The 26,225-nt window shown below is 39.2% G+C and overlaps 1 protein-coding gene across 1 annotated transcript in view; it reads right to left on the bottom strand.

Moving 5' to 3' along the window:
- Positions 1–26,225, bottom strand: part of atrnl1b (attractin-like 1b) — a 58,748-nt gene that overhangs the window by 9,973 nt on the left and 22,550 nt on the right. The window contains exons 20-26 of the mRNA XM_034860175.1: positions 26,092–26,185; positions 19,233–19,285; positions 17,752–17,846; positions 17,407–17,485; positions 15,225–15,382; positions 11,791–11,852; positions 7,595–7,673 (exon numbers count right to left, since the gene is read on the bottom strand). Of these exons, the coding sequence (XP_034716066.1) occupies positions 7,595–7,673; positions 11,791–11,852; positions 15,225–15,382; positions 17,407–17,485; positions 17,752–17,846; positions 19,233–19,285; positions 26,092–26,185 (620 nt within the window). The remainder of the gene's footprint in view (positions 1–7,594; positions 7,674–11,790; positions 11,853–15,224; positions 15,383–17,406; positions 17,486–17,751; positions 17,847–19,232; positions 19,286–26,091; positions 26,186–26,225) is intronic.

The raw sequence follows: 26,225 nt of genomic DNA, 5'->3' as shown, positions 1-26,225 counted from the left end.
GCCACTGGCTCATGAAAGAAAAAAAATCCTTTATTTTTCAAGCACGCTAGACTGTTCAAACACTTTCCAATTACCTCAAATTATCGCTCTGATAAAGCAGGGGGGCCTGTTTGGGTCAACTGTATGAGAATGTTCAGTTTTCTGGTGGTCTCAATCCTGAATAGGAATTTGTCCTTGGTGTCGTGATGAACCCTGGTATTCTTGTGTCCAGACCTCCCACCCTCACTCACTCTGAATTCAATTAAGTATTCATTAGTCAGGCTATTAATTGGCCAAAATTCAGATGAGGTCTGGCGAGGTTGATAGCATTGTACAAGCGGAAAAAGAAATTCGGAAGATGGTGCTTTGAATTAGCGTTTGGGGAAATCAACTGTCTATACGTCAGGTTAGAAAAGATGTTATTCAGAGCACTGTTTTCATTCTTTCAAATTGTTATAGTTCAGTTGAGGGTGTACACAGGAAAACATTAAATGTGATGGAAAGGGATGTATTTAATTAATATGTCACTTGATTAGATACTGGAGAGCTAAGAGTGACTCATGACTAGTACTTGCACAGGCAGTTTTTCAGCCAGAGTCTCAATCAGCTGTGGCTTTTCATAGAGATTGAATTAAAAAAAGAACTTGCACAGGCTAACAAAACAACAAATCCAGACAGCGTGTTCTCAAATCTAGAGGATACATAAAGAACCTTTTTGATAACATATCTAAAACACATGAAATGGAAAACCACAATGTAATGAAATGGGTTTAAGTTTCTCCTAATATTCAATGGTGATAATTAAAATTATGAAACAATGTTATAGGTCCTGTCTACTGATTTTTATGTAATGTTCAAGAGTGTCAAATGTTTATTGTAGGTCACAAGACAAACGTAGAGGCCAAATTCAAGCGGATAACATCTGGGCAATGTGCAAACCATTTATGTATATTATAACATGTTTGTCAAATGTGTGGTCTTGCCCCATTCTGATGTGTCTAAATAAAAGCAACAAATGCACAAAAGGCTGAAAACGACAAAAATGGTCAGTGTGTTTGATGTACTGTGTGTTATGTGTATCATACATAATGCCTCATTTGTGTTGCTGCAGCCCATGCTGAAGCATTTTGAACGTTCAACTACTGCGTTACAGACTACTTGTGCAGCTTTACGGATGGGCATTGAGTAAGTGAAAAGTTGAGGTGGGTTCTATGTAAGAACAGTTTTGTTGAATCACTCTGAAAACATTCCCCAGGGGGAGGTAAAGCTGAGAAAAAAACAGCCATATGAAATTGAGATTGATCACCTGATTGATTTTTTCCCTTTGTAGCTTTTGATTTTTAGACTTTAAATCGGGGGGCCCGTGTTAGATTGTTCTACATTAAACATCAAACCAGCAACACCAAACCGATAAATTTAAACTGCTGGGCCACCGAAGGTGAAATGAGAATTTTTGCCCTTTTTGAAAAGATAAAAGCAGGACGGAAGCCCCGGCGCGGTTGTTGCAAAACAAGGAAACAGTTACGGCTTATTATGGTTTTCAACAGAAGAGCTTCAAATCCAACTGCTGCAAATCCAACTACTAACCTGAACATTCATTATAAATGTCAGATGGCCGTGATGTTAGTTATCATGTTGCAGAATTCATTTTAAGCAACAAAGCATGCTGGCGCTTTGCTCCGAGTCCGGCACAGGCATCAACGACTTTGCTGGGAATAAAATCATCAAAAGGGCCGGTACGATATCTGAGAGATTCTAGAAATTAATGCTTAGTAAATTACAAAAAGGCAAGAGTGAACTCTGCAAACGCAAGTAACGTTTGGGCAATGAAACTGATTTTGTCAAGAATACAAGCAGGAGCCATTCACCGTTGTGATAAGGGAGGGCATGCAGTGCATTGCTATGCCACTAGATTAATTTGGCCAGTGGGTGCATGAATTATCAGTCTCCTGAATACAGCATTTTGTTCCCTTTATTGGATTCTATAAAAGGGTAAGTGTCATCCCGCCTCTGAGCATATTCTACACCTAAGCTGGTCACTTTGTCTTTTTTTAAAGATCACAGGCGCTGCTCAGCACAATAAAAAAAAACTAAAATAAAAACAATGTAAAATAAAAAGAAATGCTTTAACAATCTACACGGACTGGGATTAATGAAATTATCTAAATAAAGATATCCTGTCTAGTAGACTGACACTGTTTACCACACTGATATGATATTGGTGGGGCTGAAGTACCAAGAACCCATTACAAAACATGGATATGTAATATTGGAGTAATAGGAAAAGTAATAAATGTAGATTCTAACATAGAATATTCACAAAATATTACTTTCATTCATTAGTGGGACAGCTCCTAAACTTCCAAGGGTAATCTATATTACAAGTTGAACTCCTAATCTTAGGTACGCTCCATCATCTGTAACTTTAGAGGAAATTGTGAGTGCAAACTTTAAACTGAACAAGGGACAATCAAGGTGACCAGGGGCTTAAGAGTAGGATAATCTTATTATAGCAATCGATGACTGTTGATTGAGCTCTTAAAGGGAAGAGACTACATCAAGTCTGCAGAGGGATGGCGATGTGAGGATTTTGTGGGTTAGTGATGGGTTTCTTTCTGTTTTGTAAATGCAAACACATTGCATATTAGATATTTGAATGGTCTTGATCATAATGGGTTGATTAAAGTGAGCATTTTTAGGTAAAGGCTCACGCTGATAAAATATAAAAATGTGTCTTTTACAGAAAACAAGCCATTCAAACCGACTTAAGCTCTGCATGTTAAAATGCAGCCCTTTAATTCATCTGAATAAGGCCGGCAAGGGCGCTGACGTAGAGCGCAGAAAACAGATAAACAAAAACAGGGTTGTCCGGCAAAGACCTGGCTCAACTGGAGCGCAATCCATCCGCCAATACAGTATGTGCAAGCAGACATTTCTGGTAGATTCATTTGTTACATGAACGGCGTATTTCTGCTGTGGTTCTACTGAAAATGTTGACCTGTTGGAGGTAAAGTCGCCAATGTCAGTGACCTTCATCCTCTGGGCATCATAAAGGGTTGTACAAAATGTAATGGCAATCCATCCGATATATATTTTAGTCTGGATCAAAAGTGTTGCACTGACCGACCGACATTGTCATCCGTCGCTAACATTGCTGAAAAAAATGACCTACAAAAATAGGAACTGATCTACATTAGTGACATACCATTATAGACAACATACAGTAGTCCTTGCTCTTAGACTTTACATGCTTTGCTATCTTATCCTCAGCTGACACAACAGGCAGGTTTAAGCCATCAGTTATAAACTGGCCACAGCAATTATCAACGTCACGGCCAGGACCGTGTCTATGGAAGCATGACAGCTTTAAATAAACAGATGTTAATTAGTTCCTGGTGGATTTAGTAAAAGAAATGCATAAACATGCTTAAAAAAACATCCTTTTATGGTAACCGTTGCTCAATAATAGGTTGAGTGCTTTTAGAGTGCTGGTAAAACATCACCGCGCTACACGACGGTCAGTACATATGATGCGAGTGTGTATGTGTCCGCAATGAGTGTGTGAGAGCGATAAAGAGAGAGGAGAGGAGAGGAGCTGCATTAAATAAATGCACGTTTGTGTGTAGAACATCTTCCGTACAGCAGTTTGTTAAATGTCAGCGCCCCCTCCATCCCATTCCCCCCACAGGTAACTTCAAAAGAGGTCAGCCCTCGCCCTCCTCTGTGGCATTTACAGCTGTTGTTGTTTCATCCCTTTGCCCCCCCAACTCAGGATCCAAGTCTCAACACTTATCAACTAAAAGTATTTGAATACAACAGCTGCACTTTGGGATCCAAGTCCTTTCAACTCCTAAACTAAATTGTTAATTTGTAATGTTTTTAATGTCTTACTTGAGAAAACAAAACAAACACCAAGTTAAAGAGAATCCTTTCTAGGACAGAAGGATGGATTTGAGTAAAATTGTCCTTTGAGCAGCCAATGGTACTGAGAGAAGATGTTGTTTTCTGAGTAGATTTTTTTAAAGAAAGATTTATTATGTCTGCACTGACAGACACTGATAATGGAGTCTATCAAACAAAAGTGAGAAAGGTTTGAGGTTCACAGCATTGTTTCACCAGCTGAACCTCTGTATTTTAGCTATGGCTAAAAATAATGAAATTATTTACTAAAATGACTTATTTTTGATGTGATCCTAAATGGGTACTTTTGATTACTACAAATGGTGGTAATATGAGGTTTGGATCTACATTTAAAGCTTACACTGATTGCAGAATGAAGTGTGCAGACTTAAAAGCAGTTATTAGTTGTTTGACATAATAGCTACAAAAAAACAAGTGATGCACTGGATGCCCCATTATATACATAAAACCTATTTGGTGTGACAGGATATAAGACAGACCTTAACAAGCTCAGCAATTATCACTACAAATTTCCCTCCTAATTTGGGCATTATGGAAATGGAACTAAGAGAAGTGCTACATGAGAATCAGTTACTTGCAAAGCTGAAGGACCCATTACAGCACTACAGAACCCCCTCAAGGTAGATACAGCTTCCAGGTAAAAGTGACCACCACAAAGCTTGGCTTTACAACTTCTCTGTGAAAGTAGGGCAGCTAAAACGCAACAACAGGAACTTCACAGTATTATTTTCCTCAGGTTTATAAAGCTACAGTGCCTTGCGAAAGTATTCGGCCCCCTTGAACTTGACCTTTTGCCACATTTTAGGCTTCAAACATAAAGACATAAAACTGTTATTTTTTTGTGAAGAATCAACAACAAGTGGGACACAATCATGAAGGGGAACGAAATTAATTGGATATTTCAAACTTTTTTAACAAATAAAAAACTGAAAAATGATGCAGCCCCCTTAAGTTAATACTTTGTGGCGCCACCTTTTGCTGCGATTACAGCTGTAAGTCCCCTGGGGTATGTCTCTATCAGTTTTGCACATCGAGAGACTGACATTTTTGCTCATTCCTCCTTGCAAAACAGCTCAAGCTCAGTGAGGTTGGGTGGAGAGCGTTTGTGAACAGCAGTTTTCAGTTCTTTCCACAGATTCTCGATTGGATTCAGGTCTGGACTTTGACTTGGCCATTCTAACACCGGAATTTATGTATTTATTTGTGAACCATTCCATTGTAGATTTTGCTCTATGGTTTGGATCATTGACTTGTTGGATGACACATCTCCGTCCCAGTCCTTTTGCAGACTCCATCAGGTTTTCTTCCAGAATGGTCCTGTATTTGGCTCCATCCATCTTCCCATACATTTTAACCATCTTCCCTGTCCGTGCTGAAGAAACGCAGTCCCAAACCATGATGCTACCACCACCATGTTTGACAGTGGGGATGGTGTGTTTAGGGTGATGAGCTGTGTTGCTTTTACCCCAAACATAACGTTTTGCATTGTTGCCAAAAAGTTTGATTTTGGTTTCATCTGATCAGAGCACCTTCTTCCACATGTTTGGTGTGTCTCCCAGGTGGCTTGTGGCAAACTTTAAACAAGACTTTTTATGGATATCTTTAAGAAATGGCTCTCTTCTTGCCCCTCTTCCATATAGAGTTAAAGCTTTAAGCATCCTTGGGACCCGCCTAATGTGTTCCTTGTCATTCATGATGCTCTCAGCGCTTTAAACCTCTGAGACTATCACAGAGCAGGTGCATTCAGACATGATTACACACAGGTGGATTCTATTTATCATCATAAGTCATTTAGGTCAAAATTGGATTGTTCAGAGTTCCTCACTGAACTTCTGGAGAGAGTTTGCTGCACTGAAAGTAAAGGGGCTGAATAATTTTGCATGCCCAATTTTTCAGTTTTTTAATTTTTTAAATAGGTTTGAAATATCCAATCAATTTTGTTCCACTTCATAATTGTTTCCCACTTGTTGTTGATTCTTCACAAAGAATTACAGTTTTATATCTTTTTGTTTGAAGCCTGAAATGTGGTAAAAGGTTGAAAAGTTCAAGGGGGCCGAATACTTTCGCAAGGCACTGTATGTAGCAGAATTGTTTATTTATGTAACATTGATACGTTTTTAAATAACACATAAATAGGGTGTGCAAAACCTTTTTTGTCAGCACGGTTGAACTGCACAAGTGATGAAAAAATTTCATATCTTAGGCTGCTACAGGTTTTGAGCATTCATTTTCATCAAACCTTTAACAATTTCACCTTTGCAGCCAACAAAGGCTGCTTACACCACCCAACAGAATCCCAGAGGATTTTTAGGTTGTAGGATGGATTCAAATGTAGAAATATTAGTATAGTGAGGAATTATGGGTTCATGTTTCCAAGAGAGAAAACTATGTCTTCTTTCCTAAATGAGCTAAAACTACAATACATTGCAACCACTTTGACTAAACTCTACACTGGAACGGACTGGACTCCAGGGAAAGTGCACTCAAACCAAGAGCACTACAAATATACAGTAGGTGTGTCATCTGCAAACAAATCTTTGAGTCTTCTCACAGTGTAAAAAAATTATTTTGTTCCTCTGGCGGCAAAACTTTTCACTCATCCAAAATTAAGAGGTGAGAGATTTTTATTTAAATATTTCTCTTTTTTCATCTGGCAGCTGAAGGCCAGTGACAAACAGATGATGGGAATGCCAAGAGCAGACAGGAAAAGTGAGCTGAATTGTAATGACGTGAGCCCATCTGCCTGAATTAAATTTTATTGACTTTAATTCTCTGAATTCAGAGTCACGGTAGCTATCATTCTTATTTATTTTCATATATCAATTACAGGAATTAAAATTAGTATGTTAGGATTATCAATGTCATCCCCAAAGGGGAAATCAATTGCCGGAGCTTTATTAGTAGACTGCTGGTCATAAGGCTGGATGTGCACCAAATTAAACGTCCTACTATTGAATATCTGACAGCATCTAGGATAGTATAGGATATGGCCTGAAGAGATGGAAATGAAACCAGGAGCCAACCCATGCAGTTTGAGTCCAGGGAAGTGAGGTCAATTTACATACATTTTCTCTATTCCTCAATTTCCTGCACCATATCTTTCTTACCCTCTTTTAAAAAAAAAAAATTCTGTCAAGCATTTCATCTTTCACCTCTTTTCATCCCAATTTTTTCCTCAACCCCATCTTTCACTGAATACTAATGGTCCATTCTATCCCCTTTTCCTTCAGTCATTCACAGTCGCTCTATTTGCTTTCCTCAGACCTTTTCCACTCATCTTAAATCCACAATTTATCTCAATATGATAATTTTTATTTAACTTTGAACTATATTTATTTATGACAAAGATATCGAGCAAATAACGGGACGATGTAACCATTAGCAGATACTGAGATATATTAACAGATATACATTGAATGACTTGTACAGATGAGGACTTATCAGTTAAAATGCATTTTTCTTTAGGTTTCAAAAGGTGGTTCAGAAGAATTGGGGCACTATCAACTTGAGAAATGATATTTGCAGGCATTGTAATTTGTAAGCTCTTCTGAAATGGTCTGTGTGATAATGGTGGCTTAGCAAACATATTAAGAAGTAACCATTTTCTCTAAGGAGAACAGGAAGGTACTACTACTGAATATTACCACGATCGGGTGTAGGTCATATGACTACAGAATGTGTTTCATGGACTTACTTCTCTCCGTCGTGAAGCCCAGCAGGTCTGTTTGATCTTCCACACCACTGCAGCCACCAGGAGTAGTGATAGAAAGCAACTGGAATGAAAGAGAGGAAACAATCTCAGGTAAGATGCCTTTAATAACAGGTGTCACTGAGAAAGGGCACATATATACGTATAGTCTCTGCATACATGGAGCCCTCAACCCTTTACTTAAGGCATTTTGCTTCTTTTATTTGCAGGCAACAATAGATACTGAATTAAGATGCACGTTCATCCAGGAAAGCATCATGTTACCATGTTGCAAGAATCCCTATCTCTACACACTCACACGTACTCACTGCCAAGCATGTATTTGCCAATTTTATGTTCACCCACAATATTTTCTTGATATACTAAAAACAACTACGAAATTACGGTCTTAAACAAGAGTAAATAGTCAAAGTTTTCCTCTAACTTCTAAAAAGACAAGACACGGGAGATCATATGAAGAGGTAGCACATTAATTTCTTAGCAGACTGAATATTTTGGCCGATTACTTCAATTAATAAGCCAACAGTAAAAATCATTAGTCAAGGGAAATTCAACAAGGTCCGAGAGCTTCTGGGATAGAAAAATATGAATGATCGAGATCTTCCACTTCATTATCCTGGAGACGGATGAGAGTGTTAAGAGTCTTATGTGCCGAAGAGACGTTCTGCACGTTCTATGAGCTTGTTGCAGCAACATGTGAGACACTGAGCACTGTGGTTAGGTAAAAATATATGGAAACAAAATAAAAAGGGCAATTTATTGGTGTCAATTTACGTTAATTTTCCCCCAGATCGCTCTGTCATATAAGTATTTTATAATCTCATTATTCTCTACTCACTGAATCGGAATGGAACATGACCCTGTTCCTGACGTCAAGGAACAAAGACAATCGTATTTGGATTTGAAATCCATACTGTAACATGACCGTGAGTCCTTGTCTTCAGAGACTTGCAACATTTCTGAAATGGGCAGCCTGTCCAATAAACACATTTCACCAGAGACACACACTAGCTCAGATTTCACACTGGTTTGATATCTTCACTTAAGTAGGCTTTCAATTTGTCGGCCACACCTGCTAGATCTATTGGCCGGGATCTTTTAAGAAGGCAATAGCGTCTGTGAGGAATGTGATAACACTTTGAATATACAGCTTCTCAAATAAAGCAAAGAGGGGGCTGCCAAACCAAAAAGAGGAAAGGATTATTAGTGGGATTAAAGTGTTGAGTGATGGGAAACTCTGTGCTTCAGACAGCTCGTCATTGCACGTGGGAATTTATTTCAGAGGTGCACAAACTGGGAAACCTTTAATTCTTTTAGAAATACTTGAACCATCTTAGACACCTTTGAAGATAACAGTGAATGGAGGAAGGGGGTGTTGTGGGAGCTTCAATGACATTTTAATGTGGCAGAAGTGACAAAAATCCCTAGACAGATGTTTGGCTTTCATTGTCACTATTTTAGAATGTGGAGAAGTTTAATTCCCCTTCGCTGTTCCTTCTGCTGTTTGTTAAAGGAGCTCGGCAATCATTAATGTTCTAACGGCTTAAAGCAGTAAAGAACAAATGTAAAATGATTAACACAAAGGTGCTATCACATTTTCTACAAGTAGTTACTGATATGGGATAGGATCTAGTAACAGCAGTTGTAGACTTTCACTTAGTCAAAAAAGTAAGACAGTAGGAAGCTGTCACACATTATAATTAATTTCCTGAGCTTGCTAATCTCATAAAATTCCTACTGTTTTTTATGCCATTTTACATTGTTGTTACGGTTATAGTTTTTTTTGTTTTTTGCGTTTCCACCTTCGATGGATAGGACAGCTCAGACATGAAACGGGAAGACATGCAGGAAATTCACAGGTCAGACTCAAACCCTGGACCTTATGAGTCGAGGAATAAACGTCCCTATATGTGCGCCTGCTCTACCAACTGAGCTAACCGGGCACATTGTGTTTTAAATAGTAGACCGTAAAATATGTCTTTTATTATGTCTTTGTGTAATGTGAAAACTGTCCTTTGACAGAGAAGCGTGAACTGAACACAGCTTTCTTTTAATTACGTGCACGTTTCTGCAACCACACGACTACAGTTACCACAAGGGAACAAAATCAATAATATCTATATCTGCTTTCTACAGGCTTCTTATGCTGTAAAATCATGACCCAGGAAGCTCTGTAAAAAGCACCCTTAATTTGCTAAATAAGAAGACATGATTATGTATTCTAGGATTAAAAATCCTATATCACAAAAAGCCTGAAGCTCTAAGTATTTACACATTTACATGGATGTTTAGAGTTCAGTTTTGTGTGGTTCTCATTTGACCTTGCCTGATAATTTGAATGAATTTGGTGATAAAAAAGAAACAGACAAACAGACAGACAGACAGACAGACAGACACAACTGGTATGACGCTTGGTAACAAGTGTAAATAAGAACCTGGTGTCCCACCTCAAATAAAGCACAGCATCTTATTAGACAGTTTCTACAGCATCTAATCAGAACGCATAAAACAATCAGACACTAATATGAATACAACTAAGCAGTGCTGTGCAAGTAAATATTGTTTATGAAGTCACTAAAATGAAAACGTTATGTGGAAAGTGACGGCTTGTACTCAAAAATGTGAGGCGACATTTGAAAAAACTCATGAGAGAAAACAACAGAAGGAGAAAATAGCACTTGTTCCAAGTCATGCCGTCATTTCTTCACTCTCTATCTCTCCTACAAGGAGGTCTAGAAACCCTGTGGGGGGGATCTGACATTTTGTCATCAGGCTGATTATGTTTCCCGCAGGTCCATACCCTCCAAACCTCCCTCACACAAACGCAACTGCCTGTGACTGCATCAGGTTTTATTCTTTTACTTTCTGAGTTTACGGGTCAGTGAGAACTGGACAAAAAGGATGCAGCAACGACTCGGGAGAATTAGTATAACCTGCACAATAAAATAAAATTAACAATCCACTGATGGAGACCAATGCTTCCAATCGGAAAAAAACTATGTTCTGTGTAATGGATGGCTGGAATTGAATTCCATTGCATTAAGAAAGCACAAATTCAACAAATCTTTGAATTGGATAATAAATAAATGACTAAAGGAACAGGTTTTTCGTGAATACCATTCAAACAACAATTTCCAAGAGAAAGAAGAACAATGCTATGGGCACACATACTTTACAAATTGAACATAACTGTTCCTACTTTTTCTCACTGTGGCCCGAGTGTGACCCTATTGAAAATGGTTTCCTGTTCAAATGATGCTAGTAGCTGTCTGACAGACTTTTAGATAAACTAAGCTCCGTCCTTCTCCCCTTTCCTTCCAAGAATTCCTGAATTCGGCTATTCAACTGTAATTCGATCGGATGGAGGCAGAAGATAACTGATTGTGTGACAGCTTTTCGGGAAAGTTATTGTGGGCTGGGCAATGATGGGCAGGTGCCTTGGGCAAAGGCTGTCTTCTATTCCCACCTTGACAGCTACACAGATAATATGTGAGTACATCCCCTACTCTGGGGAGAACATTTTAAAATAAAATAAAGCCCACATCTACAGTACACATAAATTGCACCATGTTATATAACTATTAGTGTCAGGTGTGGAAATATCTGACACTGATCAAATTATTGAAACCATCTTAAGTTATCCAACATTTGACTGATTCAGCACGAGGGAAGTAAACACATTTTGTGAGGAAAATTCTTTCAGGGTTGGCATCAATTCAAGCTTTTTGTTTTTTAAATGCCCATTTCTAACTTAAAGCATACATTATCCAATCATACTCACATGCTCGTAATGTATTCAGACTTTGCTATGCTATGCTTTTGAGAGAATGCAATTGACTCATTTTGAACATTTCAATGAGAGAGGATTTCCATCGCAGCTCTCAGGATGAAAAACCATTAAAGAGCCCCTCGTATCTTGATCGCCCATACCTTCTCTTCACATGGCACTCGCTGAGCAATATGCAACTATTTAAATGGTTATGGCTGCTTCATTTGCCACTTGAAAAAAGAAAATCGCTGCCGTGAAGACACAAGAAGCATTTGCATGTAATCGGTTAACAGAACAGGCCCAGGTAACTCAATACGCCCCTAAATGGAGAGGTGGTGGAGGGGGGTTCTGGATCATGCTTCTTGACTGCTGAACAGCGTGTATAAGTAGTAGAGATATCTGACTCACTTACCTGAAAAATGTGACAAAGAACTGGACCAGATCCATGATACTGTTGTGTTGGGAGAAGGCAATCTATTTGAGAGAAAGAAGAGAATAAGAAATTACTAAAAATCCGACAAAAATACCAGGGCAGTAATATAAAAAACTAATAATTGACATCCAACATGATATGAACATGGGTATAAATCATCATACTAAAAAGGCAAATGAGGCTTTTGCTGCATTCACAGTCACTCCAAATTTCTTTGGAAAAACCTGAACATTATATTTTAAATCTCTGCTGTTAATTATTATGTACTTCTAAAAGGGAAACGCCATTAATTCCGATTGAGTTCTCCTAGTTGATCCGTGACATTGTGAAGGGGTTAACACTATAAAGGTGTCGACAGTTTAAGTCTGCAGTAAGAGCAGAATGGACCTGCTAAAAGGTCACTGATGAAGAAATGTCTGTTTGAATATAGTGGAAAAAGATGAAAACAGGGCAAAAAGCTTTTCATTTGCCGACAATCTACAACTTCTGTAAATGATTTAGATTCTTTCTTAATGATTTGAGGCCAGAGATGAAAAACATTGATTTGCAAAAACACAATTATAACCTAAAAGTCCACTACTAAATATGACTAAAACATTACGAACGTTCATTGCATTAAAAAAAAAAAAAACTCCATTGAGTAAAGGGACAACTGTCCTTAACACATCTGCTGCTGGGGTAAATAACATATATTGCATCTCTTATTTAGCTGATAAGTGTATTTAGGTCAGCACCATGGCCAGTGAATAATGGACCAGAAAAATATTTTACCTACATTAAAAGAGGGATTACACACAGTCCTAGCAGCTAAATCCCATTTGATAGGCCACATCATAGTGACACATCATAATCTACTGTCGATGCTATGACGGCCTTTTGCCCTGAAAGCATTCAGACACGCAAACACAATGTCATCTGCAGTAGTTACCAAGCCCCCTCTGGTTCTTAGCACGTAGGGTTGGCTGAAAGGCCACAAATTGTAATTTTATAGGTATGTCGTGTTTGATGCTTTGAATGCAGATGAGGCAAACATTCAAAAAAGGTTCTTATTTTGGTGATTCAGTCTATCAATAACAGCTGATGCAATTGTTCTTTATATATATACACACACACAAACGGAACAAATAAGAAAAGTATCCCACTATCCCCATTTCTCAATTATCTGTAATTGACGAGGTGCAGAGCTAAATATTTGGCCTAAGCAGAAGTAGTATTTACATGGTATGGTTACTTAGCATTACAGTCTTTACTGGACAGTTTTTTAAGTAGAAAATGAGATTCACTGATCTGAAATGAGATGCTCACTGACATGGCAAACATGACTCAAAATTACCCATTACACAGATGTTTTGCTGGATTGTTTAGTAAGAGTGGGCAGTTCTATTGGTGTATAGAACTCTGCTTTTCACAGTATATGAGGTCAACGCAATACGTTCGGGGTTAATTTAATTTTCATTCATCTATCGGAGCCGATCAATGGAATCATTTGAGAATGTACTTGGGACAGGCTGGGGCTCAGGGGTAGAGCGGTTGCCTGCCAATCGGATCCCAATCCCTGGCCCTGCAGTTCCATGTCAAAGTGTCCTTGGGCAAGACACTGAACCCCGAGTTTCCGACGATGCTGCGCTTCGGAGTGTAAATGTGTGCGAGTGTTTATCTGATGAGGAGGCGGCACCTTGTATGGCAGCCTCGGCCACAGTGTAGGAATCTGCGTGAATGGTTCCTGCACTATGTAAAAGCGCTTTGATTAGTTGTCAAGACTAGAAAAGCAAGTTCATTTATCATTTGCTTTTACTTCCATTACAAGTGGACTCTTATTATATTCAATAGTCCTCTTGTATTATGATTATACTGACACTATTGAAAATCATAGCTCAAGACCATCTTTACCCACAGTTAAATGCTTATTTTATTGGCTCACACCCTAAATACAAAGGCTCATAAGTGCATTCTCAAATTCTGCTTTATCTCATCCAGGTCTACGCTCTCACCCCTACATCAGAAAGCAAAACTAGACCTTATCCTGTTACAAAAGCTATTTGCTTTACCAGTCAAAGCCAGTCCATAATAAATAAGTAACTGTTGGCCGGGAAATCTAATAAAAAACTATTACTGGCCCTCCTCCATGGACCCTAAAGATGGTATCGCTACATAGGCGTCCAATCATCCGTCTTGTGAAAGCGAGGCACAGAACAAATCAATACTTAAAAGTGGGCTAATTACCAAAAAGGCAACTGTGTGCTACTATTAAGAAAGGTTATTGTTTCCATTATATTTCACAGTAAAGGTGTCTCTCTTAAACATACTTTTTTTAAAAACAATTGTTGCAGACTGATTGCCTTTCATTGTTTGTTTTTTGGCATGCAGATACAGTATAACCTTTTAAGTGAATATGATGAAGAATATGAACATGTTGGCTATTCCCCCCCCCCCCCCCCCCCCCCCCCCCCCCCCCCCCCCCCCAAAAGATATGGAGTAACATTGTCATCTTTAAATGCCTGCTAAACTAAACCATGAATATTTTTTGAGTATAGCTCAATTGTTAATTTCCTGCAAAATCAAAATAACTGACAGAAAATGGTATTTTTACTTTGTTGTATTCTTACCCACTAGCCTGGAAAGCCAGACCCAAATCTTAAAGATTAAGGGTCTGGCCCGAGTAATGAAAATGGCCCGAAAATGGCCCGGCGGCACTCAGCGTGCATTTGAAAATCTCGCTGCACGCAATTGGATAACACTACAACCAACACCAAAACACGGGGTGACGTATCTAAAGCCCCATACGCTGAGCTACCAGCAGAGCTAACTTATAGATTAAACTGTCGTCATCTGTTTATCTTACCTCTGGTCCGCCTGTATCAGACACACCGATGTGATTGGTGCAGCTCGGCTACAAGGGCATAGTTAATGAGCCGCATTACTCAATGCCAGAGTGACTCGCTGAGCAAATTCAAATTGTGCTAGCGCGAGAACTCTCAATTTCCAGGGTACCCTTCCACGACCATTGAGAAATTCTTGCCTGCATGCCTTTGACTGTTAAAAAAACAGCTGTGCAACTATGCTCGCTAAGCATTGCTCATTAAATATGTAATTAGAATTAAGTGCACTTGAAATAACCCTGAGCAACAACAAGCACTGTGTCTGCAGAGGCTGCTTCTGATCTCTTTATGTAGTTAGGACCAAAAGTCAATCAGTGGGATGACTATATACCAGTGTTATGGTCAAGACCATCTAAACTAAGACCAAGTCATCACCAAGACCAGAGCGTATCGAGAGCGAGACAAGATCAAAACTTTGGGGTTGACACTAAGTCGCGACCGGACCAGTGAGAGTCCCACACGATAAAAAGTGAAAAATGGTAACCATAGGCACTCCTGAAATTGATTGAATAGATCACTGTGTTATCTGCTTACCTGAATCTTGATAGGCCATGAGAAGTTACTGACGTAGACATAAAAGGTAATATTGGGGTTGCTTCGAAAGGTGAACTTCTCACAGGAGAAACTGTCTCTGTATTCCTTGATGTTAGTTTTGGATACAATGGGCACCTCCTCTCCAGAGATGGTTCCAGCTGTTAGGGCAAAGAGTTCACATTCAGCGTGAGAGATAGCTAAACTACATACAGAAATGGAGCTGCAACATATAATTATAAATCCATTAATGGGCTTATCAAGCCATTTGGGACAGGAAAGCTCTCAAAAGAGATTAGTATTATTATGTCTTAAGTGCATTAAACTTGTTTTTGGTTGACCTTAAACAGAGTAGAGCTTTATTTTGTAATTATACATGCTGTCCATATTTTATTGTTAAACATACGTGGGAGAAAAGTACAGCTTGAGAGAGAGACTGAAATGCTGCAGTCCATAGGTCATGACTGAGTCATGTTAACACATAGTCATCATTTGAATCCATATCCCCACTATCAGCTAACACATTTAGTGTATTTCAAACCAAGGATTTTGCACTTTGTTCCCTAGAGGCGGATGCAATCTATATAAGGGCAACACAAATCTATTACAAACTATTACTGATTATAAAGACTTGTTTTGTGTTCAGGAGAGGAGTTCTTTCCTTTTACAACAGCCCAAGACTGGTTGTTTCTTTCAATAAAAGTCAATATGATCAAAACTGTAAACTTTAAAGTGCCTTGTTTGTATAAGATTATTAACACCGTCACAAAATAAAAAACTAATTTATTACCAACTGAAACTCGTAAAAAATCAAGTCTTTTTTCAGGCTATCTAAACGTTTCAAGTAATTTCTTATTCTTCATCGTGTCAGCGGGTCCTCAACATTGACATTCCAACCCACAGCTCTGAAACAAAAGAACTGAAAATGACAGCTTGAGTGTGGCTCCGTGAGCATGTTTATCTTAATTGAAATCACCCTCCTCCTCCCGACCAAAGGCGCTTCAACGCTCTTGTCGATTGTGAAGAGGCTCCCGTTCCTTCTGAGACAAAATATCTTTGCTTGGGGAAAGGGGACCCAAGTTATATTAATGATGGTGGGGGGGGGGGGGGGGGGGGGGGGGGGGGGGGGGGGGGGGGGGGGGGGGGGGGGGGGGGGGGGGGGGTTGGAGGTTAACGTGTTCCAGTGGTTAGAAAATCTCAGTGTTGTGGGGAGGAAGACTTGAGAGAAAGGGAGGGCAGGAGATAAACGGTGGCACTGGACGACTGCAGTGTCCTTGGGTGTCTTTCGTCTGGGGACCTATAATACCCACTCAACAGTGATACAGCACACACTAACAAGAGAGCGTACATTATTGTCTCTGCTGTAGCAGTTATACCCCTGACTACATTATTATTCAAATAAATACATAATTTGTTTTTTAAGAAAAAGCCAAATTATGATGATCACTACATACAATTAAAATATGAAATTACTAAACTGGGTTTTCGACTAATATTGTTATATTTAGGTCTATTTGAACGGTGTATATTATTATTTCTGTGAATATCATGGAAGTAGGCGTCAGTATAAATTGTCAGCATGGGTCTGTGACTGACCTGTTGGTATAAATCCCTCTCTCTTATTTGTGCTTGGGACAAACTGAGTGCATAGCATTTTGTGTGGTAGTGGCCAACTACATATTCTTCTATTTTGAATAACTGCTTTGCTGACCTTCCAACGCTTAAAAAAGGCTAATTTATAACATCCAAATATGCATTAATTTTACAATCCTGAAAGCATTTAACTGAAACCTCTAATAGCATTTGTGACCTAAGCCATTTGTTAGCTGGAAAACACACTTTTTAATGCATAATCATTTTTGCTCTTTTGCACCAATTCATTTGGTAGTCATCTATGGTAATATGTATTTTCACAGACAATGGGTGGATTTACAATACAATGAAAAGAGAAGAATGAAAGTCCTTAACCAACGGGCTGTTGACACTACTACTTAATTCAAAACTTCACTTATTATAAATGGACTAATTATTCAATCCATACTGATGAGATTGGAATCAATATAAAAAATGCCTCAAGCAAATGGGCTGCCAGAGTTTAGCCAGAGTTTAGCCCTCATCAAGGTCTCTGTGAATAGAAGATGTTTCTTCAATACAGTAAATGAACTGCAAAATCCAGTAAAAGTACCTGTTGATCCCACCGACCACGTGATGTTGAGGTTAAAGTTGTTGGATGCATTAATGGACATGTCCAAGTTCTTGTTAGCCTTCAGATGGAGAACATAAAAAATGTATTTAAAAATAGGATAACTTGAAGAACATCACACAAAAAAGAGCATGAGCAAGAGCAACATTATAGTAAAGTACATCATAAAAGCAGAGATATTATGAAAAGATTGTGCAATTAAACAAGGATTCAAGGAGCCTTAAACAAAGTTATGGGCTGTTCCAGACTCCTGGTGCAACTCTCCAGCGTCTTGATAAGAAAAGGGTCATCAACGTTAAATGTGGCGGCGTATGACTCAATTGTTACCTGCTCAGGTGAGGCCATGAAGTTGATGGCAGTGTAGTGATTATCATCTTCCTGGATGAGACTGAAGGTGAACTGGTAGTCGATCAGGAGATTGTCTATTCAAAAAAAAGAAAAAGAAAATCAGCTGTGGCCCACACTACTGGAGACTGCTATGACAGAATACATTTATAGACATGTACACTATGTGATATGATCAAAAGAAACTTCCAAGTGATCAAATGATGGAAATCAAAATGTCTGTAATCAAATCCAATGACGGCAATCAGGGTGTACACCTTTATCATCAAACCGAGAACGAGTAGGAACACCTGACTCTGACAGTGAGCTTCAAAATTTTCCCTGCAGCAATTACTAGAGTATCAAATTATTCATTAATAGTGGTCACATGGCTTCATGAATTCACAACATACTAATTATAGTATAAGGTATACACATACACATTGGATTGTTTCCTCAATCACATTTGTACCATGGATGTTTGATTTTTTGGTTTGCAAGTGATGGGGCAGTAGATGATTATAAACAATAAGACAATAAATAAAGACAGAATAATTAATCAGTCAACCTCTTGGTATAAATCCAACTGTGTGGATTGAAATGATTTTTTACTGATGCTCGGGTCAAATTGGGTGTACATTTTGTCTGGGTGCAACAAATCGTGCAGTAAAAAGAATACACATTGTGAAGTAGCTGGGTAACGTCACAATGAGTGGGGCATGTTAATCCTTGCTCAATGGCCTTTCAGACAGTCAGGGGTGTCATGTTTACAATACTACGTAACAGAGCACAAGAGAAGGTCCCAGTAGTGTGCAGAGGTTAAAGCAAGCTCCAGGCTTTTACTTCCCGTCTTCCCCTCATTGAGCCTGGTGTCAGGCTGTGGCATTTCAAAAAAGGGACAAAAACCTTGGCAAAGGCTCTATTGTCAGTGGCAGAGTGTTGAAAGAAAATATGTACTGCAGCACCGTGAAGGACACCACATCATGCAAATAAACACACAAAGCACAGCCAACGACATGTGCAGTATATAGAAGAAAACTGGGCAAGGATGTAAACTTTGTCATTTTTATCCCATAATGCAGCCGGCTTTTTGATATGTTTTTATTGTACTACAGTAAATACTCAAGTCAAACTAACACTTGGTCAACTTTCTAAAATAATGAAAGAGAAGGTGGCTGATTGAGGGAGTGAGTTGAGACAAGTGGAGAGTTTTTACTCCTCCGTCTCCTTGATTAGCTTAATCACTCACTCCTTCTGATGCACTTGACATTTTCATGACAAGTCATTATATCACGGAACAAGTGCCCCTGGTGCCAAAGTGCTAAAATGCTCCATCTGCCCTGGGTGGAAGAGTAGAGTAGAGAAGAGTAGAGTAGAGAAGAAAGAGAGAGAGAGAGAGAATAGCCAAAAATGATCAAGGTGTGCGCGTGTGTGCTTATGAGCTGTCTCTCCAGAAAGTAGCCATCCAGCGCAGAATTACTCACAGTAACAGGTTCCTCTGAGTGGATTGCCAAGGTAACGGTTTTCTGAGTCACATCTGCAGTGAAGACAACAGAGAGGAGAGAACAAGATGAAGAAGAGTGCTAACAGACTGAGAGCAAGAATGCTTCCTTATCGGGAGCAGTGTTTGCCAAGTGCCAGCGCATTAGCTCCTGCTGTTGGCACTTCATCAGGTCTCTTACTTCTGACGAAGAGGAAATAATCTGATAGTTTGCAAAAGTTAATTAGATTTTGTTTATCAAAGCAACACAGTGACATGCGACAAACTTTATGTAACACCTGATCACTGAACCCAGAGTGGCATTTAAAAGTATCGTACCAAATTTAATCTCTTAACGTCCTTTTTAGCTAACAGACCAATTTATGTACATTTTTTATTTAAAAAAATAATCTAAAATGATTGTCTTTTGATTCCTCTGTCAATTTTATAGCCTTGTTACAGCTACATTTTTGGAGATAACCTACAAAGATCAGGGATAACCCTGTTCTGGAATGGAGTTTAGTATCCACGGCACTAAAGTGCGGTCTATTTCTTAACCAGCTTTGGAATCTCAAACAACATGCAATGTTGAAAAAAAAATAATAACTAAACATAAACAAGAACATGAACTGCAACACAAAAACGTACAAAAAAATACTTATCAAGACTACATTTGGTCAATGACACTAGGTAAATTCTTACATCTGTTACATCTGTATGGACCAAAGCTCTTCAACAGAAACCATGTACAGCAGAGTTTGATCAAGATGTACACAGGAGACAGTCTGCACTGTAGTACTTTGAGTACAATTATGTCTTGCCTTTCTTTCACTAAACTGAGTATCAAATGTATGCACCCTAGCATTTCTAATTATGCTGTTCTAAAATCTAAATACAAAACTCATTCTAAAGCATCCATTTTCCACTGTAACATTTATTAACGTATACATGAAGCACACAGTAATAAAGGGCGCTGAAGGTTTTCATGCCAAAAGAAATATACAGTTTAATTTCCCCTTTTAAGAGCCAGTGAAGCAAAAATTACTTTTTATAATTCTTATGACCACACAACTATAAAACTGTGACAAATAATAAGCAAACAAAGTAGTCATTTCCAGAAGAAGAATATAAATATATATATATATTTATTTATTAACTATAATTACCTCTGCCTACCCATGGTTTGTGTTTGTTGCAAGTGTGAAATGACTGTAAGCCCAGGGCCAATGAATCTATAACTCTAGCTAATGAGGGTCCAAACCCAGGGCTAAACATGGTGTGAAAATTGGACAATTTCTAGCTTCCATTTGCCTCCAATCCATTATCGTTTTTAGTTGACAAACACTCTAATTTTGTAGCCTTGGACATCGCCACTGTCCTCACAAATGGCAAATACAAACAATAACTGTCTATTGACAATGATCAGAGGCCCCACTTTAAACCTTTCCTCCATTCACTGCAACAAATTCTGTATGAACTTGATTCTCTAACAATTTAAGATACAGTCTCTATATTGTCCTTCAGAGTTGGATTAATACATTTCTAAAGAAACAGACTTTTTCCTGTGCAGTTATTACACAGAAGGATGTAAATGGGTTTCTTGGTTTCCTGTAAGGTCATGCGATTTGCCTAAACCACTGCAGTTTGACACTGTACACAATTTTTACACATATAGTCTGGCATGACATCAGCCAAAATAGTCTGACTTTCAAGTGAAGTGCTGCCAAGCTAAATCATATACAACCCATAGAGTGCCATCAGCTGTTCCATGGGTTTTATCAGGCTCGTGGCTTTCCGAAGGCTTGTAATGAAGAAGAACATATGCCAGTGTTCATTGGATTATTGTTCAGTATCTTCATTTTAATACATCTCCCTGCCCTGTCTTGCAATCTTTAAAACTCTACTATTCACTCGGAACTACTATGTCATCCCTCTGCTTTAAGAAAAACTAGATATGCACTAGTAAAAATGGCATTAAAACATCTACATTTATCATCACGCTGATTCTGTGTCACTGTTGTTTTTATCTCACAGACAACCAATTAGAGTTGCTAAAACATGAATATTATCAGAGGCGGTGTTGAGGAGTCAGAGAGGACACCCAGCGAAGGAGGAAATGGAGGAGTGGAGCAAAGCAGCTAGGAGACACGTACGCTGCTGAGGAGGAGGTGGCCGACAGTGATGTTACAGTGAATGACTTTCCCTCTAAAAATAACGCAACACCGGTTGTTTTGTAGCATTTTTGATTCACAAGACAGACTTTACTACGCAAAAAAAATGTCAGTCAGATGTGGGTGGAGATGTGTTACAACACCCTAAATATCACCAGGAAGGGAGACAGGCAGAGTTTAGAGTAAAACAGTTACTGTAACTTGAGCTTATATTTAAACTCAAAAAGAGAGTTATAAATTGTTCATATAGCTGATGCTTATATATCTTATATACTGTCATGTCTCGGTCCTGAACAGCTGTTTTAACAGCTGCTGATTACTCAGAGAAACATGCATAGTAAATGCATGCTTTATCAATATCAACTGGCCAGATGAAGAAGGATTCTGCCTTTTTATCTAACCAGCAAGTCCTGAAGGACAAGCATCGGTGCTGACTGATCTAATGGGGGCAGGACACTGGGCTGGGGAGGAGCCAGCTCTGCTGCTCTCACTGTCTATATTAAATTGGCAAAGAAAGGATTTTTTTTTTTTTTTTTTTTTTACCACATTACAAAAGACTGAGGACAAATGCTACCACAGGCTTTTGAACCTTGCAGAACATCACTCCTTGGGCATTTAAGCTGCCTGGCATTTGCAGATGGCAAAGCACACACGCATGCTCATCTTGAAGTGTATAATACAACTGCCCTACGCTGTATCTTAATTTAATCTACACCTGCATGCATGCGTGCACACATCTGAACTTCAGGCAATCCCCCTCCACTGTATCTTAATTTGATCTACACTCGACTTGGAACCTTTGTCTGTGCTTGTGCAACACACACACACACACACACACACACACACACACACACACACACACACACACACACACACACACACACACACACACACACACACACACACACACACACACACACACACACACACACACACACACACACACACACACACACACACACACACACACACACACACACACACACACACACACACACACACACACACACACACACACACACACACACACACACAATGTGCTATGAACAATGTCCTTCACACATACTCAGGCCAGAGCACACATGTGTACACTCCAGCACAAGAAGGATCCTGAATAATAAGCATCACAAAAAATATTTCCCTAACCGCTCTTGTTCAACACATCAAAGTGACGCAGGGTGGACCTCATCAATTGTTTTCAAAAACAATTCTATAATGCACTGACGCACATTTCACTTCATTACTGCTGCTATTATTTGGAGGTCCTAATGGCTAAGGTGGTTGTGGTTCATGCATGTGTGACAGAGTGCATGCGTGTACTGTTGTGTACATTGCGGAAAAGACAGAGTACCCTTGTGTGGGGGTCTTTGTGTAAGGGTTACTGCTGGGGGCGGTGCGAGTGAGTGGCAGAAAGGGGTTGGGGAGACACTGATTACATGTAATGAGATACTAGAAATTACATTACAAAAAAGGGAACAGCAAACACCCCAACTGTTAGTCAATACATACACACACTAATTAGATTACACTTGAATAAAACTGAATACTCTAAACTTGTTTAAATGTGAAAATACATCTTGATTTTGAGATTAAAGACAGCACTGAAACAGCGGTTGTTGATAACAAAAGTCTAATTGAAGTGTAAATAGGACTGAATTTGCAACATATTCTGGTGGTTTATGTGGATGGCCAAATTTGAAGCTGATACTACATAATGGGCTGCAGGAACCTTTCCCATAACTGGATCCAAAGCTGTATGGACACATCCATCCTCTAAATAGCTGATGGTGATCGGCCTGCTGGTGTTTGGCCTGTTCTGATATGCCCCTCTGATTTTGTAGGGTAGAAACATAGTCATTTGTGTCAACTGTTAGCCACCTGCTATCCGTGTGTTGCTCTGCATTGTACTGCACAGCATTCCATCTGGTAGCAGTGACACTTCCGTCATATGTGCAAAGCGCCGCGTATTTACTGGCAAAGTCAAGAGAAAAGCGTTGAGGTCTCACTCTCCTCCAGCCTCTCCCTCCTTCTGAGCACTCGTGTTCTCTCATTTAATGGTCTTTCTTGCACAGTGTGAACAAGTCTCCAAGTCTTTGACGTCAACTACCTTGTACTGTCGTTGAAATAAACGTGTTGATAAACTTGGAGTCTCTATAGGTGATGCATTCTTTTTCCAGTTCCAACACAGAGGTCATCAGCACTTAGAATAACTACCACATATTAGCTGCTGAATGACTGTATGTGTAACAGGTATTGCTTGATCGGTGTGCACTTGATGATTTCTCTAAGAAACAAACAACATTGCTAGATACTGTGTGTTTATGACACCTGAATACAGGTTAGACTACTAGACTTTAGATCAACCATCATAGTATAAAAGTAGAACAATGTACTGTACATGTAATTATATGAAAATGCTTCAGATTATGTAAATATATGTATATTTTATAATCAAATACACTTTACTTCTGCTTAGTTTTGCAGGAACATGTGACATGACACCATTCCACAGCAGTGTAGCCAAATGCCAACAGTGGCAAAGAGGAAGCAGACTAGCTGGTAAAATGTAATGGGGGATGTAAACTACCTATGATTTAAAATATTTAAAACATTTGACAAATGTTTTATGAGGAAGGAAATGCATTAATTTGTTTGTTAGACCTCAAAGATACACACTGGCCCTCATTTATGAAACATGCATACGATCTAAAACAGGCGTAGGACAGGCGAACGCCGATTCCTACGCAAAGCTCGGCATTTATCAATTTGAACACGAGCTTAGGTTGCGATTAAATCTCACGTCTGGTCTGAACTTGTGTACGCACGTTTTAGTGTCAGTGTGGACTTGGGGTGCTGCATATTATTAGTTGAACAGGAGAAGGAATCAGTTAATTCCTTTTCAGCAATGACAGATCTGCCTCTTTTAGAAGACCTCTATGGACAGGTACAACAGTGTACACATATGCGCACGGGCTACGGTGGAGCACTCTATCAGCTTGATTAAGGACAGATGGATCTGTCTTGCATCAGCGGGGGGGGGGGGCCTACTATACACCTGAATTCTCCACAACATCACACAGGAAAACAGGGTGCCATAAGTGTATCATTGGAGCCAGATGACCCAATGCCCAGAGAGCAGTGTCCAGCACAGCCACAACTATTACTACCTTTCAAAGGGTATAGTGTTATGTTTGGCAATGATATTAAATACAGGAAAATGACGATGCACAACATTTTTATTTATTCTTCAGGTTTTTATTCATCACTTTTGTTTGTTTTTAAGAAAACTCACCAGGAAGGCATCATGACTACTGTATGTGACTTGTTCTGACTAAACGGTTGTCATTGTATTCAGTGAGATGTTTCAATAGAATCAGTATGACATGAGCAAAATCTGACTAAACTTTAAATGTTTGTTTTTTTATTAACAAATCCGATTTATTTAAATATGGTTTGAAATGTGTGACAGAACACACGGAGATGACAAACCTAAACACAAACCTGAATATGCAATTTTGATCCTGTGTCAGAGAGACTTTGAGGATGTGCTTTTTGAGAGAGAGAGAGAGAGAGAGAGAGAGAGAGAGAGAGAGAGAGAGAGAGAGAGAGAGAGAGAGAGAGAGAGAGAGAGAGAGAGAGAGAGAGAGAGAGAGAGAGAAAGATAGACAGAGAAACTTCAAGCCATTGTGTGTGGGTGTGTATGTGCATTCGTTTTTGCCAGTGACCCCTCCATAACTCTAACTGCATTAGAGGTATTAAAAGCATCAGAGTCCATTCTGCTTACAACTGGGAAAGCAGACAGCTAAGTAGAGATGGTCCTCCCACACTGGGGGGAATCCACTGTGTCAGCAGAAATCCTGTTGGAGATTGACTTTCTGGACAATAATGCCAACTCGTGTTTTTTTTTTTTTTTTTTAATACCGCCAAATCCTTACAATATCCAATCCTCCACATGTGAAGGAAGAGGGCTGCTCTCAGTGATCAGAAATCAATGCCCATGAACTTTGACCTCACAGTCTATGAAGCCCATCATATAATTAAAACGAAAGGGGGTCCAACTATGTCATGAATCAAAACCAAATCAATGTCCATTTAATTTGTATTTACTTATTTTCGAGTGTCTTTCTAACTAATTCACGAAAGCACTAATCCAATATGTACATTCTTAAGAATTTGTTTTGTTAAAGTTACCATTTATTTGGTTGTTTTTTGGGTCCTCTTTAAAATCTCCAGGGTGGATTTTTATCTCTATTTCATAACAGAAGCTCTGTTAATAAAAATGCGGAAACCAAACAAATGTTTAGTTTTTTAGGCAAAATATCACAAACAGCACATCACACCCTCCCATATGTATCTTTCTCGCTTGTCAAAATGAGTTTCCCTTAAAATAGCTGCGAGCATTTCGTCATGGCTCAATCCCAACTGATGACTGGCCTGGTAACAGGCAGCCCAGAGACTCGCTTTGGATTGGCATTACCTCAAGCCAGTGAATTTCAGTTGGAACATCTCTCAGTTGACCTCTTTGTTACAGATCTGAACTTTTGGAAACAGGGTATGTAGATGTTGAATTGACCATAAACTCATGTGGTAGTAAAAATCTATGCTATGAAAAGCTGATATACGCAACCATTTAAAAAACTACAAGGCACTTTTGTTTTTGCATGTGTGTAAGCATGTGGTCGGATTACTCACAGCTGGCACTGGTCTCCTTTGATCCCCTTGGTGGTACAGAAGCACTTGCCAGTTAACACCTGGCACACACTTGCATGACCATTACACTTACAGGCTGTAAGGGGCAACAAAACACAGATGGAAAAGAGGGGGGG

The sequence above is a fragment of the Etheostoma cragini genome, chromosome 21 (genome assembly GCF_013103735.1).
Source record: "Etheostoma cragini isolate CJK2018 chromosome 21, CSU_Ecrag_1.0, whole genome shotgun sequence".
NCBI lineage: Eukaryota > Metazoa > Chordata > Actinopteri > Perciformes > Percidae > Etheostoma > Etheostoma cragini.
Note: the sequence above shows the minus strand (reverse complement) of the source record. Positions and strands in the feature narration are given on the sequence as shown.